General features: G+C 38.2%; 2 protein-coding genes across 3 annotated transcripts in view; one reads left to right on the forward strand and one right to left on the reverse strand.

The window, feature by feature from the left end:
• Positions 1 to 20,983, forward strand: part of GTF2F2 (general transcription factor IIF subunit 2) — a 133,210-nt gene that overhangs the window by 31,354 nt on the left and 80,873 nt on the right. The gene's annotated exons all lie outside the window — the stretch shown is intronic.
• On the reverse strand, positions 7,055 to 7,428 carry LOC139005062 (transcription elongation factor SPT4-B-like). Its single transcript, XM_070407463.1, has one exon. It carries the CDS (start codon positions 7,423 to 7,425, stop codon positions 7,072 to 7,074), a length of 354 nt encoding a protein of 117 aa, XP_070263564.1. The 5' UTR covers positions 7,426 to 7,428; the 3' UTR covers positions 7,055 to 7,071.

A 20,983-nucleotide genomic window follows, 5' to 3' on the forward strand; every position in this document is an offset into this window, starting at 1 on the left:
TCCAGGCTTTTTTGGCTTGAATGTTTGGATGAGTAAGAGACCATTGCTAAGGTAGAAAATATTGGAAAAAATGGGCAGAGTTAGAACTGATAGAAACATAGTGACCTTTTGCTGTTAGTTTTCATTATATTTGACCACTCTGTAGCTGTTAATTAATTTAGAAAATTGATTTTTTGCAGGCCCTCTTTTATTTAGACTTGAAATACTCTAGTAACCAAAGTTTCAGTCTTCATGGTACTTTCATCTTAGTAAGAGGAAACAGCAACCAACAAATACAGTAAGTAAGTTCTGTCACCGACAGTAAGGTGTAAGTTCTCTGGGGGGGAAAAAAGGAAAGTGGGATCAGGAGTATTAGGGTGGAGCTTGCAATTTTTAATAGTGTGGTTAGCTTGGGCCATATTTAGAAGATGGGGTTTAAACAATGTCTTGAACGCCTTTAAAAGAGCCATGTGGAATTAGTTAGCCAACTAGAAGTTTCCATACAGAGGTAACACATTTACCCTAGGGTGGAAGCAAGCCTGGCATGCTCTAGGCGTAGCAAGGAGGTCAGTGTGGGTGAGATAGATGGGCAAGGGGGAAGAATAAGTAGTAGGCTATTAGACTGGAGAGAGGAAGGGGATTGGCGATGGCAGATCATGAAGGAATTTGTAAATCATTGTAAGGATTTTGGATTTTACTCTGAGTGAAATGGAGAGCCACTGGAGGGTTTTGAACAGAATAGTGATTTGATCTGATTAACATTATAAAGGCTCACTCTGGCTGGCCCATGACAAGAGACATTGGAGGCAAGGGTAGAAGTTGGAGACTATTGTGGTAATCCAGGGGAGAGAAGACAGAAACCTGGACCAGGGTGGTAGCAATGACAAAAGCCTAGTCTCTCATCTGATGTCCAGTACCATCTTCAGCTGATTTAACAAACAATCTGCTTGGATTTCTTTATCATCTAAACCCAGAAGATAGGAAATCAGATTCATTTCTTCTTTTAGTCTCCATCTGTCCATATTTCTGTCTATAATACATTCTCTAGGCCATAATAATTATTAATCTCCTCTTATGCTCACATGTAATCAGTTGCCTCATTTGGTGATTTCTGTAGTAGGAATCACACATATACATTTCTTTATTCCATTTAACCCAAAGCAGTCCTTTAAAAACTTCACCATCCTCTCCACACTCTTCTAGTTTATTCTGTTGGAATCCCTTAATTTTTACAGTTTCCTGATACCTGTCTGCTTTTCCTCTTGATTTTCTTCATCCAGAGATTTGTTGACCTTTTACAGTAACCATCATTCCCTTTACTGCTCTAATCTGTTGATTCTTCCTTCATTTGGACTAGTATGGCACTAAGGTTTGCATACTTATTTTGTCCCTTAATTAAACCTTGTGGGCAGGGCACCATGCCTCATGTTTCTCTCCACAGTGTCTAGTACAGGACTGGCATATAATGGATGGGCTTGTTAAAGCAAATGTGTTGAAATATTTTATTTTCTCCTAAGAATTACTAGTACTGTAAAGGTATTTTTTAAGAGTGGTTTTTAAGTAGGGTGACTTGTTAGTGACAAAATGATGGGTTTTCATTATTCAAAGTTAATATCCTTTTCTTAGGACATTTGAGGTTCAAAAGTGAATATTAAATTCCTTTGTTCCCCACTTAACTTCTTGCTCATTACATATATATATATATTTTTTTTGGGGGGCGGTATAGATAATCTTTTTACTTTCTCTTTCTCTTTGCTAATTAGATGAGTTCACTGTGTGCTGTAACACTTGGTTAGCCACTGTGCACATTATAATAAGATATATTCCCCAGATAACATAGTTGCTGAGATAATTGGAAGTATGTGAGAATTTATTTGGTGATGGCCTGCCTTATTTACTTGCAAGCTTGAATTTGGCAGCAGATACCTATATACATATGCCTTAGAATGTATTTGTTTGTATTTGAAGAAAAATGTATATATAGAAATGTCCTTTGAAGATGCTGAATTACCAGTCATTTTGAAAACTAAACCGATACCGTTGAATTTATAATCTGCCTTGTATGCTATTGTCCTGTAAGTGTGGTAAATGAAGCATAAATAAAGGTAATGTTTTCATTTTAACTTGAATTTTTGAGTGCTTATGGGAAATATTAGCTTGGTGCATATCCCCCATTTGTTGAGAATGGAATATTATGTATATAATTTTCAGAGGTTGGAATTAAGCTTTATGTGTATGTATGCGTGCTTGTTGGCATTCAAACTATAGCCATTTTCTTTGTTGAATTTTCTTATTGCTTTTAAACTTGAATTACAGTGTGTCACCTAAATTATCACCATATGCGTATTACTAATTGCCTTGCAATAGGACACTGAGATTTTAGTTAGCCTTATATCTATCATAATTGTAATTATTTTATATCACTTTCGTATAGTGCTTCTCAAACTTTTTGGTCTCAGGGCCCCTTTATACATTACATGTTAATATAAATAATACTTTAATTTAAAAAATCCAGAAACCTGTTTTCCAAAAAAAAATTAGTGGGAAGAGTGGCATTTTGCAAATCTCATGAATGTCTAACTCAGCGATTTTCAACTAGTGTGCCACAAGAATTGTTAAAACATGCAATACCTGACTAGCCAGGGTTATTGACTTCTTTTCCCTTAGATTGCCAAATAAAAAAAATGACAACAGCCAACACAACAATAGCTATCTGGTGTGAATGAGTCAAAATTATACCTATTTTCAAAAAATATATTTTTATTGTTGATAGTATTATGGATATCTCCCATTTCCCCCCCCCCCCTTTCCTCCCTCCTTCTAGCCCTAACCCCACCACTCTATTACCCGTGTCCGTGGGCTATGCATCCTATCTAATAAAAGAGTAATACACAAATGAACTGTCACTTCGTGATAAAGATGGTGGAGCCCACAGCCAATAAAGAGGGAATATGCAAATTGATGCAACAAGGTGAGAGGAGGAAAGGCGACTCCAGGCTAGAAGAAAGGCTGTGCCGGCAGCCAGGGAAAGAAAGGCCTATTCTTGCACAAATCTTCGGGCCTCTAGTAAAGTATATATAAGTTCTTTAGTTTATTTCTTCTCATCCCCCCCAACCACACATTGAGGTATGTCAGTCTGTTCAATACCTCCATGCTTTGGGTCTTATTTGTTGGTTGATTCATTTTGTTCATTAGATTCCACAAGTAAGTGAGATCATGTGATATTTGTCTTTCTCACTTTGGCTTATTTCACTTAGCATAATCTTTTTCAGTCCATCCATGCTGTCCCAAAGGGTAGGAGATCTCTCTTTTTTACAGCTGCATAGTATTCCATAGTGTAAATGTCCCACAACTTTTTTATCCATTCATCTACTGATGGGTACATGGGCTGTTTCTAAATCTTAGCTATTATAAATCATGCTGCTATGAACATAGGGGTACATATATTCTTTCTAATTGTTTTTTTTTGGGGGGGGAGAAGGGGGTTAGGATATATTCCTAGGAATGGGATCACTGGTTCCAACAGAAGTTCCATTTTTAATTTTTTGAGGAAACTCCATACTGTTTTCCACAGTGGCTGTACCAGTCTGCATTCCCACCAGCAGTGAACTAGTGTTCCCTTCTCTCCACATTCTCGCCAGCACTTGTGGTTTGTTGATTTTTTGCTAATAGCCATTCTGACTGGTGTGAGGTGATATCTCATTGTGGTTTTAATTTGCATTTCTCTGATGATTAGTGACTTTGAGCATTTTTTTTATATGTCTCTTGGCCATTTGTATGTCCTCTTTGGAGTAATGTCTATTCATGTCTTCTGCCCATTTTTTAATTGGATTGTTCATCTTCCTTTTGTTGAGTTGTATGAGTACTTTATATATTTTGGATATTAACCCCTTATCAGATATATCATTGGCAAATATGTTCTCCCATACAGTGGGTTTCCTTTTCATTTTGATGGTGGTCTCTTTTGCTGTGCAGAAGCTTTTTATTTTGATGCAGTCCCATTTGTTTATTTTCTCCTAATGTTCCTTTGCCCCAGGAGATATATCTGTAAACATATTGCTACATGAAATATCTGAGATTTTACTGCTTATGTTCTCCTCTAAGATTTTTATGGTTTCATGCCTTACATTTAAATCTTTTATCCATCTTGAGTTTATTCTTGCATATGGTGTAAGTTGGTGGTCTAGTTTCATCTTTTTGCATGTTTCTATTTAGTTTTTCAGCACCATTTGTTGAAGAGACTCTTTACTCCCATTGTATATTCTTGCCTCCTTTGTCAAATATTAACCTACCTATTTTTTTTGTCATATTGGTAAAAAATATATTTTTTGGTGTGCTGCAGAATTTTAGTAATTAGTTTATATGTGCCATGAGATGAAAAAGGTTGAAAATCATTGGGCTAGCCTAAAAGACAAGCTGGAGTCTCAAACCTTCTGAATTCAGTGTTTAGCCATGTTATTTTGGTTGAAGGATGTGAAGAAAGTCTGACCTGTAGGATATATATAGTTAGAAAAGGGAGGAGCAGTTAATAGTATTTTTAGATAATTGTGGATATTCGTGTTTTGATACTACAACAAAATTCTACAAGTGGAAGTTTCTTAAAGGTGAGTTGCCATATAGAGTCTGAAACCCTATCAACAAACTTCTTGTACTTTTACATTGAAACCCACTGGTTTTATCTTGTACACTTTGAGCAGCTCTTCCACTTAAGCATGATTTTATAATATTACGTGCCCATCATTTGATGAATATTGAATCACTGAGTTATGTGGTTCTTCCACAGGTTAGCACATTTCATTATACAGTATCAAAATTTTGCATTCGTCAACACCATTGATTTAATTAGAAAGTCTAAATATTGGAGAGCTGTCAAGCTAATGGTGGTAGGTACAAGTTTTTCAAAACTTCTAATTTTGACTTCAAACGTTGAATTTTATTAATGTTGAGAAATAATGAATATTGTCACTTGTTTTCTTTGAAAAGATGAGCTTATTCCATTTATTTTTGAGAAAATATCTTTCAGATACCTGAGTCTGAATAACCATAGATTGTCTCTCAATCATTCTTTTTTTAAATCTTCACTAGAGAATATGTTTTTATTGATTTTAGAGAGAGAGGAAGGCAGAGAAAAATATTGATTAGTTGCTTCCCATGTAAGACCAAATTGAGCCTGCAACATAGGCATCCACCCTGACCAGGAATTGAACCTGCAGCCTTTTGTTGTATGGGATGACGCTCCAACCAACTGAGCCACCCAGCCAGGATCAACCATTCTTTTAAATAAAAATGATCTTCCTGGCAAAAGAAGCTATTTCAGCTCCCAGCTCAATCACACAGAGGCTTTTCTTTGACACAGGCATCCTGTGTTGGTATCCAGTGGAAGTGCTTTATGTGTACTTTGCATTTGGTGTCACAGAATATTAAAGGATATGTATCAAGGGTCAAAAATTGAATAAAACATTTTTGACTGTTCATCAAGGACATTCTTAAGTGAAACCGGCCTTTTTGCCCACTGTTGCTTTTGCACCATCAGTGCAAATAACAGTGAAAAGTGCAATTGAGTACTTATTTATTTTTAAAATCCTCATCTGAGTATATTTTTCCATAAATATTTAGAGTGAGGGAAAGACAGAGAGAAATGTCGATGTGAGAGAAATACATCGATTGGTTGCTTCCTGCAGGATCCCCACCAGGGCCTGGCCTGGCGAGGAGCCTGCAACCGAGGTATATGCTCTTAACCAGAATTGAACCTGGTACCCTTCGTTCTGCAGGCCGATGCTCTATCCACTGAGCCAAACCGGATAGGGCGCAATTGAGTATTTTAATAAAAATAGACTTTGTGGACACCCAAGTGATCTTGAGGACCCCTCCATAGACCATGCTTTGAGGAATGCTGATTTAGTGTGCTATAATGAGAAAAGTTGCAGGTTCCATTTTGAGGTATCTTGTGATGTATTGAAGTTTTTTTATTGGCTGTATCCGAATGGAGACATCTCCTTCCTCTACTGCTTCTTAGGGCAGCACCATTCATAGCAATGGATTGTATGCCTGTTTTAGTGCTTGTTGTTAGTTATACAGTGGGGCCTTGACTTACGAGTGTCCCGACTAACGAGTTTTTTGCGATACCAGCTGTCTCTCGGCAGATTTTTTGCATTGAGTTGATAGAGTAATTTGAGTTAACGAGCTCCTTAATGAGCTCGGTCTCGGAACAAATTAAACTCGTAAGTCAAGGCCCCACTGTATTAAGAGTTTAGTACATATTTTTAATTGGGTTTGAGCCTCTGTTAAACTGTATCCCTTAAGTGTTTATTACACTTATACGTTGGTGTATAATCTGCCTTCATATGTACTGTATATTATTTACTAATTCTCCCCACAATCTGAAGAGGATATCACTTTTAAATTAAATCTCCATTATGTAGATGAGAGAATAAAAGCTCTAAGAAATTGTGTGACTAGCCCCACTGTATTTCCTTATATTTTGAAATAAAATTTTAAAGCAAGCTTTTTTTTTTCATGGGCTATGGGGTTCATGTTTTTTTTTGTGTGTGTGTTTTTAAAATATATTTTATTGATTTTTTTACAGAGAGGAAGGGAGAGGGATAGAGAGTTAGAAACATCTATGAGAGAGAAACATTGATCAGCTGCCTCCTGCACGCCCCCTCCTGGGGATGTGCCTGCAACCAAGTTACATGCCCTTGACCAGAATCAAACCTGGGACCCTTCAGTCCGCAGGCCGATGCTCTATCCACTGAGCCAAACTGGGTAGGGCTATGGGTTCATGTTTATTGGAATTTGATATAGAGCCCTGACCATGGGCAAGTGGCAGCCAGAGGTGTGGATAGGAAAAAAAAATCCTACTCCACACTCAATTCACTCTATTAATCCATCAACCTACACCACTCCCATCCCCACTGGTAGTCCAAAGAAGGTAAAATGGCCCAGGAACACGCTGTGTTGCTCTCTCATCAGTCTGTTAAGCCTCAGAATTAGAGAGTGAGGAGTATTTGAAGTTCTGTCCCTTTAGTTTCAGAACAATAAATAAGCAGAGGCAGGAAGCCATGGCAAAGACACTGGCAGCCTTGCATCTTGCTAGGTCTTTATAGCTGTGTCTCTGGATTTGTAGGCCACTCCTCGACTTTTCAGCTCCCTCACAATTCCTTGGGTCAGGCGACCAGTGACTAACACTGCATATACACCAGGCTTAAAGTTACTGACTCCCTGCCACTTGGAGACCCAGCTGTCCTCTGGATTCATCATTGCAGTGATTCCATCAAAGGAAGAGCTGGTGCAGTCATATACCTTCTCTCGGTTAACCTTCATCTGAAGGTATGCATCACAATTGTCACAACTATCATATTCAAATTGGTCTGTAGTCTTGACCAGCGAATGCAACAAACAAGCTCGCAGATGCCGCAGGTCCTTGGGCACCGTCTCCAGAGCCATCCTCTCGACAGGAACAGAACAGCAAAATGCTCACAAGCTCTTTAATATTGGTAACAGAATTGCTGCTATGTCTGCCTGAGTAAATGCCTGCTTACTGAGCTCTGATGAATTCTTTGGCAACTCCAGGTTCTCTCTCACCTCCCTGCACTTCCATGGCAGCCAACTCTAAATCCCATCCAGGCTTTCCAACTCACCCAGTGAATTACCAGGTGTACTGGTTAATAATGCAGATTTTTTTCAATAGATGGAGTTACACATATGTTTACATATATGCGATTTGATCTGTATGCTATTTTGTTGTATTGACAGCAAGCTTCAAAACTTCATATGTCAACTTTGCTGAAGGTGTTAACATCATAGATATTTTACGTTTAAAGATGTCGAATTTTGTGCCCAAAAAAGAGCATTTGTGGGAAGTTTTAATTCATTACTTTATTTTGAAGAAGTTATTGTAAACTTCGGGAAGCTTATGGTGAACATACTCCATCTCCAAATACTTGTGAATGCTGGTTTAAATGCTTTAAAAGTGATGATTTCGATGTGAAAGACAACGAACGTCCAGGTCAACCGAAAAAGTTTGAAGACCAACAGTTACAAGCATTATTGGATGAAGATGCGTGTTAAACTCAAAAACAACTTGCAGGAAGATTAAACGTTCGTTGCTCAGCAAACAATTTCCAATCGTTTACAAGCAATGGGAAAAATTTTAAAGGAAGGAAAATGGGTGCCACATCAACTGAACGAAAGACAAATGGAAAACCGAAAAGTCACCAGTAAAATGTTGCTTCAACTGAAAAGTCATCAGTAAAAGGAAAGAAAGTCTTTTTTGCATCGAATTGTGACTGGCAATGAAAAGTGGATTTATTTTGAGAATTCCAAACGCACAAAATCATGGGTTGATGCAGGTCAACCATCAACATCGACTGCAAGGTGAAATCGCTTCAGAAAGAAGATAATGCTCTGCGTTTGGTGGGATCAGGAAGGTGTGGTATATTATGAGCTTCTAAAACCAGGTGAAACTGTTAATACTGATCATTACCGACAACAAATAATCAATTTGAACCATGCTTTGATCGTGAAATGACCAGAATGTGTCAAAAGACACGGCAAAGTAATTTTGCTTTATGATAACGCACCCTTACACACTTCAAAACCAGTTAAAGACATGTGAAAAGATCTTGCCTGGGAAGTGTTAACCCACCTGCCGTATTCACCAGACCTTGCTCCTTCAGATTACCACTTGTTCCGATAGATGGCACACACACTTTCTGAGCAGCACTTCAAAACATTCAAAAAAGTAGAAAATTGGGTCTCTGAATGGTTTGCCTCAAAACAAGAAAAGTTCTATTGGGACGGTATCCACAAATTACCTGAAAGATGGGGGAAATGTGTAGCTCGTGATGGACACTACTTTGAATAAAGTACTTTTGATGTTTCTCTTGAAATTATCATGTTTTCTTTGATTACAGAATCCGCATTATTAGCCGGTACACCTGGTACATGTAAAGGTCCCTGTGGAAGGAATAAGGAAGCTCTATTTTTTGCTTTCTCTGAGTAACAGCCATGCTACTGAACATTTGGAATCATCCCAGTTTCTGACAATCTTATGCTTGTGAGGAATAACAACCAAAACAAAAATGTATGACTTTAGTGTTTTGTATATTTCCTGAACTGCTACCAAGGTTTATGGCTGGCTATAGAGATTCATCTTTCAGTGTTACTGTCAACTGCCTAAGCCATGCCTACTCTCTGAAAAATTAAGCCTAATAGTAGAAAATGTTTCTTATTCAGTGGCTGGAAAGATGAAAGGCATGTTTTATATGCTTTCATATTTGGGTATGCATGCATAAATATGTGGTTGGTGTTAATAGCTCTTTAGTAATCTGGGGATAAGAGTGAGGAGGAGAAAATTTAAAAATTAGAATGTAAGGATATTTATAATGAAATATTTCAATGCTATGGAAGTGGAGAGAATAGTGTAACCTTTTGCCAATAGCCATATTTTATAATTGTGGACATTTGCCATATTTTTTTAAGGAAATAAAACAGGTTACACAGTTGACATCCATTTCCTTTTTCTGCTTCCACCCCCACCTCCCTTTTCAGAGGTAATCATTGTCCTGGAGTTAGTGTTTATTATTGTGACCCGTTGTGATGAGTCTGCAATTGCCTACAACAAAAACTTTACAATTTAACTGTAAGAAACCAACAGCATTTTTGGAGATGGTTTAAGAAGAATGTCATCCAAATTTCTAGCAATTAAGGAAGTTCAGTGCTTAGATTGAATAGAGATTGTTTTTAGTATAAGGTATGTTTTGACAAGCGTTTTTGTTTGTTTGTTTCTTCAGGCCTGAATTTTTTTTTAATTTCCTGAATTTTAACATAAATTATGTGATCAAAAGTAATTTTTTTTTAATATATTTTATTGATTTTTTACAGAGAGGAAGGGAGAGAGAGAGAGAGTTAGAAACATCGATGAGAGAGAAACATCGATCAGCTGCCTCATGCACATCTCCCACTGGGGATGTGCCCGCAACCCAGGTACGTGCCCCTGACCGGAATCGAACCCGGGACCCTTCAGTCCGCAGGCCGACGCTCTATCCACTGAGCCAAACCAGTTTCGGCCAAAAGTAATTATTGAGAAACTTTACAATTCAGTCCCATGTTTTCTGGTGAGAAAAACTGATTGATCAGTGAAGAGCATGAGGTTGAAAGAAGATGTTTGAATTCTGGTTTAGCCTTGGCACCATGTGTTTTTTATTTTGGTAATGTAGTCCTATATCTGCAATGTAAAAATCACACCGGTAGCGTAAGAATTAGATAATATTTATAGTACTATTCCTCCAAAGAATTGATACGTAATTTATGAAAAGAATATTGGCACATTTGATTTTCACTTTAGTCATTGCTATGAGTTTATTAATATAACCTAAACTTCCAATTTCAGTGCTCATGCTTTCCACTTAAATATTATTGCTGAAAATTTACTGAAGTTTCTATTAACTTTTAGACCTCTATTTTCGGTATACCTTTGTGTATGATTTTTATGGAGAATGTCAGAAAGAATCATTAAGACCTAACTGGTTTGGCCCTGACTGGTTTGGCTCATCGGCCTGCGGACTGAAGGGTCCCAGGTTCGATTCCAGTCAAGGGCATGTACCTTGGTTGCGGGCACATGCCCAGTAGGGGGTGTGCAGTAGGCAGCTGATCGATGTTTCTCTCTCTTTGATGTTTCTAACTCTTTATCCCTCTCCCTTCCTCTCTGTAAAAAAATCAATAAAAATATATATTTTTTAAAAAAAGACCTAACTGGTTTGGCTCAGTGAGTAGAATGTCGACCTGTGGACTGAAGGGTCTTGGGTTTGATTCTGGTCAAGGGCACATGCCTGGGTTGCGGGCTCGATCCCCAGTAGGGGGCGTGATTCTTTGTCATCATTGATGTTTCTATCTCCCGTCTCTCTGAAATCAATAAAAATATATTTTTTAAAAACAATCATTAAGTAATTTTTAACTTTATTGTATGTTGTATTTGCCTTTTCCTAAAATCTGTGATGCTCAGCTTTTATTATCAAACCTGTCTGTTTCTTGTTTTGTAAAGCAGTTGAGAAGAATTTAGGATGTTTTTATCATACCTGGAAGAAATGACAGGCTGTACAAACACGTTTCTTTTTTTTCCTTTTGATTTTCTATAGCTTCCAGGTTATAAAGCTGGTTATTTGTTTTGATTCATGTATACTAAGATCTTCGATAGAACCTGGCCTTTTTTACAAACCAAACTCAGCTTAGTAAAATCAATTTTACAGTGTAAACTACTTACTTGGGATATTAAAATGAAGTCATTGAAAAAATTTTAATTTTTAAAAATTCATTTTCTTTGGCTTTTCCAAATAATTTTATGGATTTGTGGGAGTGCTTTTTGTGGGTTTTTTTTTATAAAGAAAGAAAAGACCTCACTGAAGGTTTTGGTTGCACACAGGCATTGTCTCTTCTATAGTGCTTTGGGCATAAGTGTATTGTTCTTATATCAAAATTTGAAAGAAAGAAAATGCCATGTAACTGATTTTTCTTTTTCTGCCACATAGCCTCTTACTACAGAAATACAAGACATTTTACTTCGTTGGCTTCATATTTTTGTTGCCTGAAATCTTATTCTGTTGATATGGTGATAGTACCAGTACAATAATTCCCTCTGGAAAAAAGAAGCCAAGACTTTAAAATTGGTTCATTACTTTAAAAAGCAACACATATTCTTTATTTTTAAAAACATACAGAGTATGGAAGGTTTTTATGTGAAAAAGTAGCAGCCCCTTCTCCCACAGCCTCACTAGTCCCACTTTTGGGGCACCCAGTGCTGACAAAAGGTTCTGCGATGAAAAGCTACATCACAACAGAATAGGAAAAGTAAGCAAGATGAATTTGAAGCCTACATTTCAACTATATTCTTGTGCCTTGTATCATTATTTGGTTTGGAAGAATTAAAGAAACTTTCTATGCAGACATATAAATTTACAACGTTTAATAGTACATCTTACCATTAAGCAGTTAACAAATAGGTAATCTGTGTTGAGCATTTATTTTATTCACTGTGGTGAGGACTGTATATGAATGATTTCATTTATTTTATGCAAGGAGCCTGTGAGGTAGGCACCATTGTAACTTAATTTATTGGTAAGAGGAATGGGTTTACATAGGATGTAATTTGACCAACATCATGCAGTTTGTAAGCATGTGCCCTAAATCATTATACTAGCTTTCAGAATGTGGATGCACAATTTCATGAGTAATGTGCAGCAATGAAAACAGGAAGAGAACTAGAATGAAAAAATTTGCCTTTTAGTGTTTGAATATTTCAAACATACCCTGAAGTAGAATACTGGTAATATAGAAATCCCTATATACCCCCTCTCAGCTTTAGGGATTTATGGTAGATCTCACCCACCCCCCGGCATTTTGGTAGATTTTTTAATGTGCTATCAGTGATTAAAGCAAGTTACTTTTATTAAAAGATATAATTTTACTTTATTCATAAATATTTGTACTCCTCATTGCCCTGCTGAATTTTATCCCCAAAGGCTCTACAGGGCTGTATATTACTATGATATATAGTTTCACTTACTATACACTTTAGTTTCTTCATAAATTCCCTATTGGTTTGTTCTGCAGAAATGAAAATAATCTGTCTGATCATTGTCTGCAGATTATGACTATGTTTTTAACCTGCCGCTTTCTAGATGTAGATGTCTAGTGTAGTGATTCTCACCTAAGGGCAACCTTGGCAGCATCTGGAGACATTTTTTATTGTCACAACTTAGAGTGTATTACTGGCATCTAATGATCAGGACATCCTGCTATACACAGAACAGCCCCTCACAACAAAGAATTGTTCAGCCCAAAGAGTCAATTGTGCCAAGGAAGAGAAATCCTGTTCCAATATAAGAGAAACTGTATTATTTTTAGTGGACAAGCAATGTAGTATAGCTATTGATGATATTATTAAAGTTATAAAATACAGTAGTCTCCCTCTCACCCCCATCTGTAGGGGTAAGATTCCAAGACCCCCAGTGGATGTGTGAAACTGCGGGTAGTACACTATGTTTTTCCCTATACATACATACCTATGATAATGTTTAATTTATAAATTAGGTACAGTGTGAGATTAATAATAACAGAAAAATTATAGCAGTATACTGTAATACAAGTTATGTCAGTGGCTTTGGGGACATTATTATTTTTTAAATATGTTTTTATTGATTTCAGAAAGGAAGGGAGAGGGAGAAAAAGAAACATCAATGATGCAAGAGAATCACTGCCTCCTGCACGCCCCCTCCTGGGGACCAAGCCTGCAACCTGGGCATGTGCCCTTGACTGGAATTGAACCTGGGACCCTTCAGTTCACAAGCGGTTGCTGTATCCACTGAACCAAACTGGCTAGGGCTGGGAACATTACTAAGTAAAATAAGAGTTATGTGCACACAAGCACTGTGATATGGAGACAGTTGATCTGATAACCTAGACAGTTACTAAGTAACTAGTGGGCAGGGAGTGTATACAGTGTGGATGCATTGGACAAGGGATGGCTTGAGATTCATCGTGCTATTCAGAACATGTGATTTAAAAGTTAATGCGTTGTGCATTTCTGGAGTTTTTTATTTAATATTTCTGGATAGCAGTTGACTGCGGGTGACTGAAACCACAGAAAGCAAAACTGTGGATATGAAGGGGCCATCAAGAGTGACCAGAACTTTTTCACCTCCTCAGTGGTCGTTTTTGTTGTTTTCCTCCTATTCTTTTATCTTGTCCCTCCTCCTGTCTTTTTACTTCTCTTTTGTTATAGCAGAAGAAATCTATGTACTTATAGGAGACTGTTCTTGAGGTCTCATCTTCTGTTTTTTAAAAATATCTACTCTTAAGTACCCTATTTTTTCACTAGCCATTGTTTGTCAGATTGCTCCTTTAAAACAAGATTGGCTCCCCTGCTTCCCTCCATCCAGCCCTCCCCCCCCCCCCCCCCCCCCAACTGGGCCTGGGTGCTGAGCCCGCCGGGTCCCCTGCACACCTGATCTGCCTTCCTTCCCCAGAGCTGAATCCTATAAGCTCAGCGCCTCATAAAAGCACAATTTTCTTATTCTGTACAAGTCCTAACTGAAGAAAATTTATGAAGTAATAAATATGGTGTTCTAAACATTTCACTACTTTTGAAAAGTTTTTTACATTTAGAAAGATATGCCTTCTCTGTTTCTTTCTCACCCCTTTAATCCAAGCTTGATTTAATTCTTTAATTTTAAGCTTAAAGATTAATATATAGTAAAGGAAAATGGCAGTGTAAAAACTGAACTGTGGCTGCCCTGGCCATTGTGGCTTGGTTGGTTGGGCATTGTCCCATGCACTGAAAGGCTGCCAGTTTGATTCCTGGTCAGGGCTCATGATAGCAGGTGTGCAAGAGGCAGCCGACCAAAGACTTGCTCTTACATTGATGTTTCTCTCCCTTCCTCTCTCTCTCTAAAAATCAATGTAAAAATAATTGAACTGTGCCTGATTTCTCACATATATATTAGTAGAGAAGAATTTTTTTAATAGAGCTTTTCATGAAAAACAAAAGTTTACCAAAAAAAATAAACTTTATTTCCTTTCCCATCCCACTTCCCCCCCCCCCCCCCCCGCCCCCACCTTTCTTTTTAACTTTCATTGTGTTTCATTGTGGAAAATTTTAAAGCATATATAAAAGTAGAGAAATAGTACAGTGAACTTTCATGTACCTGTCATCCAACTTCAGGTTATCAACATGTGGTCATTCTTGTTTCAGCTATGCCCCAGCCACTGTCCTTTTGTACCTCACTGGATTATTTTAAAGAAAATAATTCACATCATTCCATCCTTAAATTCTTTAGTACATGTCTCCATCAGGATTCTTTTATAAAAAATACATAACCACCTAGCCTGTGTGGCTCAATGCAAAATGACATAGCAAACATTTTTTTAAGTTCTGAAATAAAAACCTCATTCTTCCATGACCTTACCAACTGTTAGAAATAGGCAGCTGTGGCCTGGCTGGAGGCGAAGCACTGACAGAGCCTGCCAGCGGCTCTGAAAGGCTGCTGTGTGTGAAAAGAAATGCAGCTGACGCCTTTTTTTTTCTTTTCTTTTTTTTTTTGACCTCTGTATATGCATCAGTCCAGTTTCTTGCTTATATGGTATCGTTAGCGATTCCAAAAGAAGAAGGGGGAAAACTCTACAGACATATACTGTTTTTATATAAATATATATTTGGTTCCCTCTAAAAGAGCCTTTCCTGAAAATATATTTTATGGTTGGAAGTTGTGGCCTTTTCTTCTAGCCTTCTCTGCTCAGAGAGAATAAAAGCACACAGGACTGTTGACTGCATCGGTTTCTTTTATTATGCAGGACTTTTTTCTTACTTTGTAACTTATGTGTCATCGTTAAGCAGTTTCTTGAGAGAAACACCTATACTGGTTAGCAATGGAAAATGTCTGAGGACTTAGAGCAGTTCTCAATCCCTTTTTTTCACAGCCCCTAGGTAAAGAGCGATGTTTCTTTCATTCCCAAATTAGAAACAGACTCCCATGGATTAGGGACTGTGATATAGATGCCTTAGATGCTCTCAGTGCCGCCCATAGTCCTTCAGCCTCTTTCATTTTTGTGCGCACTGACCAGCTTCTAAATCTTAGCATCTGTGTCTCAGCCTGGGAGCTTTCTCTGCTGGCAGCTCTTCTGCCCATCTGGAGGGCAGGTCAGAACTGCCAGGATATTATCACACCCTCTGGGAGCAGCCCTCAACCAGTATCTGACAGGAGTTGGTATGTGTATAAATACCCAGCTCTCTTAACCTCATGTGGGATAGATAACTCCAGGCACACGTCTGAACCTATCTTCCCGAGTTCAGCAGGGTTAAGCAACAGTTTTCCACAGTGACACACAGCTGGTACCAGTGTTCCAAACTCATCTCTTTATTGACTTCTTTCCTCTTCGTGTCTCTCCCCCAATTCTCTTTCAGTCTTCTGGGGCCACTTTGCAAATAAACTACCTGAACTTTAAAACCTTGTCTCAGAGTCAGCTTCTGTCTTTTTTTTTTTTTTCCTTGAGAGACCTGATACGTTCTTTGGTCCTCGGCCTTCTCTCTGAATGTCTGTGCATCCAAATGATTTAAAACCCTAATGTGATACCTAGGGATACTGCAGGTACACTATACTTTAATAGACCCAAATACCCTAAGACTGAGGTTCAGCTAAATTTTAAATAGGAAGCTAACATGTAGCTTTGGAGCATACCATTTTTTTATGGCTGTGTCGCTGCAAACATTGCTTTTTCTCCTCTAATTGCTGCCTGTTTCTGCTGCTTCCCAGGCAGCTCCTTTTACCATTCTAACTGAGCACTGTCATCTTCCTCAGCTATCTCTCCTCTCACCCTATATGACTGAGCACACTGCTAATGCTTTCTCTGGGCTTCATTACAGCCTCCCTCAGTCCCACTGAGTAAACATCCCTACCCTTCTCTTCATTTGGACTTCTTTAATTCTGCCATGAACAGTCGTTGCAGTCTCAAGAAGGTTTTCTCAGATATCACCTCTTGTCCCTATTTCTGACTTATAACCACTAGTCTTTTATATATGCAGGTTCTCTATATTCTCCAGCCTTTTTGAAATACTTAAAAGCCATTAGAATATAATTTACTGAGGAAGACACTTACAAGGGAAAAATATACTGCATTAACTGAAAAAACTCGTTTTTTTAAATAGTTTAATTTTAAGACTATAAAATTCATGAAAAATAATTCAAATAAATTAACTGCATCACTGATTCAACTGACATTCACTTTCCACAAAAGCCATTACTTGCTTCTAACTCTTGTCAGAAAAAAATATTAAAAGGCATTAAGTGAGAGAAAGAAAAATTAATTGGATCCTATGTAATAATTTTATCTGACTGTGTCTCACAAAGATGACCATAGTCTCTTCATGTTAAAAAAGAAGAAAAGAAAAATAAATGTTTTAAACTGGAACCATGACTCGTTGGTTTATTTTTAACATGTTAGTCTTTAAGAAGTTTAATGTATCTAATATTGCAGCATTTCTAAACAATACTGGTTGTGTCCACTGTAACACTTTCGCTTGAAAGTTAAAAAAATAATTATTAGGAAGGAACCAAAATTACTCAGGATATGTAAGAGATTAGTACAGAAAATTTAATAATGAATCCACCAATTAAAAATCAAAGCACAGCTACCAGTGTTCTATATTTTGTTTGTTTTTTATTGTTGATAGTGCAGTTCTATATTTTGATTGGAATAGTAGTTACATGGATATGTTCACTTTATGAAAATTCATCAAAGCTATAAATTTATGATTTGTGTATTTTTCTTCAATGTAGATTATATTTCAATAAAAATATTAACAAAGAAAGCAAAGCACAAGAAGAACACACATTTTATTAAAAATCCATCAACCAGATCACTTAGTTGGTTCAAAAAATTAGATCATAGGTATTAAGTCATATTGTGTTAGTTTGCTAGGGCTGCCATAACAAAATACCACAGACTGAGTGGCTTAAACAACAAATATATTTTCTCGCAGTTCTGGAAGCCAGAAGTCCAATATTAAGGTGCTGTCAGGTTTACTTTCTTCTGCGGCCTGTCTCCTGGGCGTGCAGATGGCTCTTTACGTGATTGTTCCTCTGTGCACATGTACACCTGGTGTGTCTCTTGTTGACCAAGTTTCTTCTTATAAGGACACCAGGCACATTGGGTTAGGGCCTCCCTAACTATAGAGTTACAGTTTACTATTTCTGCATTGGTTAGGGTTTCTCCTGAAGCTGACTCTGGATTATGATATGACATTTGATTGGGAACCTGAGAATGAAATCTGCAGTACAAGATTATGTCTATCCCATAGTTTATGCATTATTGGAAAGTAGTACATGATTTTTTTTTTAAAGTATGTTAGCTTTAGCATTAGTGTAAAAATGCAAGCAGTAGCTTTTCTTGGTCCTTCTGTTGGTTGACATATGGGGGGGTTATCTAATTATTTGAGTAGTTTACCACAGAGTTATTAATTCAGAAACTTGATGATAATATTAGCCAGTTAGGGAACAGTAGCTGCCCTGCTTGTTAAAGCCTCAGACTCTTCTTTCTCTCTGTCTGCAGGTAGCATTTTATGTAACTCTTTCTTCATTCATCCCTTGCTGTTTCTTAAAAATTGGCCATGTCTGTCTTTCATCAGTTCAATTTTTCAGACTACATTTATCTTTCCTAGTTTACTTCACTCCCTCCAAGAGAACTCAAAACACCATACCAGATGCTTTAGATCCTAAGCAGTTTTTAATTGCTCAAATCTACAAGGAAACAGAGGAGGATTGTGCCCTTCTCCATCCACCTTCACACTCCTCCTCCATCTCCAAAGCGAGGGAGGGGAATATGGTACAAAGGTTGATTGTATCTCAGAACTCTGTAAAGTTGTTCCTTTGCTTAATTAGTATATAAATACCCTCCCGATTCCACATTTGCTTAAATATATTATTTTCCTTAGTTGTTCCCATGAGAATTTTCAGTTCATTTCTAAAAATTAGTTTGGTGGTAATTCCCAGGTAGCTATTTGGATTTAATCCAGTAGTGAATCTGTACCTGAATGAGGAAAATTTGCATAGCTCACACAGGTTTCTTTCTTGGTTAGATTTATTCCCTGACCTACGAGTCACCCGCTTTTCTTTTCTGTGGTCGTAGCCCCCACATGTTTCAGAAATGGGTTCTCTGTCCTAGTTTTTTCTTCTTTCAAACTCACTAGACTGACTGGATTCCCTCTTGGTTAACTTTGGTGTATTCCAGTATTTTAAGCCAAGTCTTGACCTAGTCTAATGAGTGGAACTGCCAATCCTTCTTTAACTTTGTCTTACCTTTTTCAAGGCTCATGTTCTCTGCCGAGTCTCTCACTGAGTTGCCGGTTTCCATTCTGAAGGAGGTATCACACAGTGGTCAAAAGCTTGGCACTTTGGAGGTTGCTTACTAGCTGTGTGGATCTGCTCACTCATCTGTAAAACAGGGGTTCTTCCCAGCTCTATCTCTTAGGATTAACAGACATCCCAAAACAGCAGTGATTAAACATATTTTTTTTTGTAAAGGAAATTCTGATGTTAGAAATCCAGCTCTGGGATGGCGATTCCATGGTTATTAGCACTGTCTGCTGTCATTAGTTTGAGGCTTCCATCCTGAAAGTGATGCAGAATGACTTCTGCAATTATAACCATCCCATCCACATCCCGGGCAGCAAAATGGAAGCAATAGGACAAAGCAAAAGGTTCGCCTGGCTTTGTAACCCTTTAAGGACCATATCCAAAAGTCACACCCTATGAGTTTTTGCATATATTCCCGTGGTCAGAACTTGATAACTTGGCTGCACCTAGCAGTCACAGAACACTGGGAAATACAGGCTTTTATCTGTATACAAGTGCCACACTGACTCAGGATTCAGTTACTAACAAAGAAGAGAAGAATGGATATTGGATTAATTAGCAGTCTCTGCATCTCACTTTAAAGGAGATAATGCATGCAAAGTACTGAGTACTGTGCCTGATACCTAGTAACTCCTCAGCGAATGCCAGGCATTTTTATAATCTCTGCTAAAAGGTCATATTATCAGCACATCCCACTTTTTCTTATTACTTTCCACTCATTCATATTCTTTACCAAGGAAGTGACTTTTATAATTCATGAAACTTTCAGAAACAACCATAGATGATTTCTTTGAAGGGAAAAGGTATACAAATAGTAGTTGTTCCCTTGTTGGAAAACCACTCATTTCTGTAGAAGAGGTTTCAGTTTTTTTACTTATTTAGCAATTCTTAACATTGGTGGAGTTGATATGTCTCTTTTTACTTTGATTTTTAAATTCTAAACCACTTTTCTTTTCCATTGTCTTAAACCAAAAAGACCATTGTTTTGGTACATATTAAGATAAAGAGAATTAAAAGTAATTCTACTTAAAATATTTTATTACATCCTTTAGTTATATTTAGTCTTAGTGTGATACTGAATGAAGACTGGGAATGCTTTTACTTAATGCATAGTGTTGGCTTCACCAAACACCTCAGTGTTAACTGTTAAATTTTTATATCTAGCTTTGTTATTTTTCTATATACCCATCGTTTAGTAAATTTTACAATATACAATTTTGTTCTTTTATTAGTAAGAGATATCCGTATCTTGCCTCTTAAATACAGCTAACCTTATCCTATATAATAAAGTGGGAATATGCAAATTGACTGTCACTCTGCCACAAAGATGGAGGCGCCCACACCTGAGGTTGGGGGTGGGGGGGTTCCATAACACAAGATGGCTGCAACCATAGCGGAGGCCGAGTTCCTGTAACGAGCCTTAACGAGCAATCAGCAGGGACCTGAGGCTGCACCCGCCCTCGTGGGGCTTGACAGGGGATGTCAGGCCATGCCCCTGCCCTGGCACCAGGCTAGGGGACCTCAGGCCGTGCCCTGCCCCACCCTCCCACCCCCCTGCCCAGTAGAGCTTCATGAGGGATCTCAGGCCACGCCCCAAACCCCAGCACCAGGCCAGGGGACCTGAGGCTGTGCCCCCTACCCAGCAGGGCTTGACAAGGGTGGGACCGGCCAGGTCTGGATCTAGACCAATTGGGTGGGGCCAGCCGGTTCTGGGTCTCATGCGAGTTTGAGGCACACGTGGGTAGGCGCAGACTTGACTCCGGCTCCTGTGGTGCGCCCCAGACTCTGACAGAAGGAAGATTTTCATATACATTTTCCTAATTTTCTTTCATCTCTGACACTTCTATTATAGAGAAAGGGCAAATAGCAATATTAAAATATTTCCTCTAATTAATCCCCTTTTAATGTGCACGAATTTCACGCACTGGGCCACTAGTCTTCTATAATAATAAAAGGGTAATATGCTAATTAGACTGGACGTCTTCCTGACAAAGCTGGGCTGGAGGGAAGCCAGCCGGGATCCCGGGTGCCTGCGGGCGGCCCAAGCAATACCGGCTAGGGTCCCGGGTGCCTGTCGGCAGCCGGAGGGAAGCTGGTGC

This window comes from Myotis yumanensis, unplaced genomic scaffold, assembly GCF_028538775.1.
Source record: "Myotis yumanensis isolate MYYU_CA2020_CCGP unplaced genomic scaffold, mMyoYum1.0.hap1 SCAF_3, whole genome shotgun sequence".
Classification (NCBI taxonomy): Eukaryota; Metazoa; Chordata; class Mammalia; order Chiroptera; family Vespertilionidae; genus Myotis; species Myotis yumanensis.

Coding starts and splice junctions, on each gene's coding strand:
- LOC139005062 (XM_070407463.1), bottom strand. CDS start 7,425: ATGGCTCTGGAGACGGTGCCCAAGGACCTGCGGCATCTGCGAGCTTGT.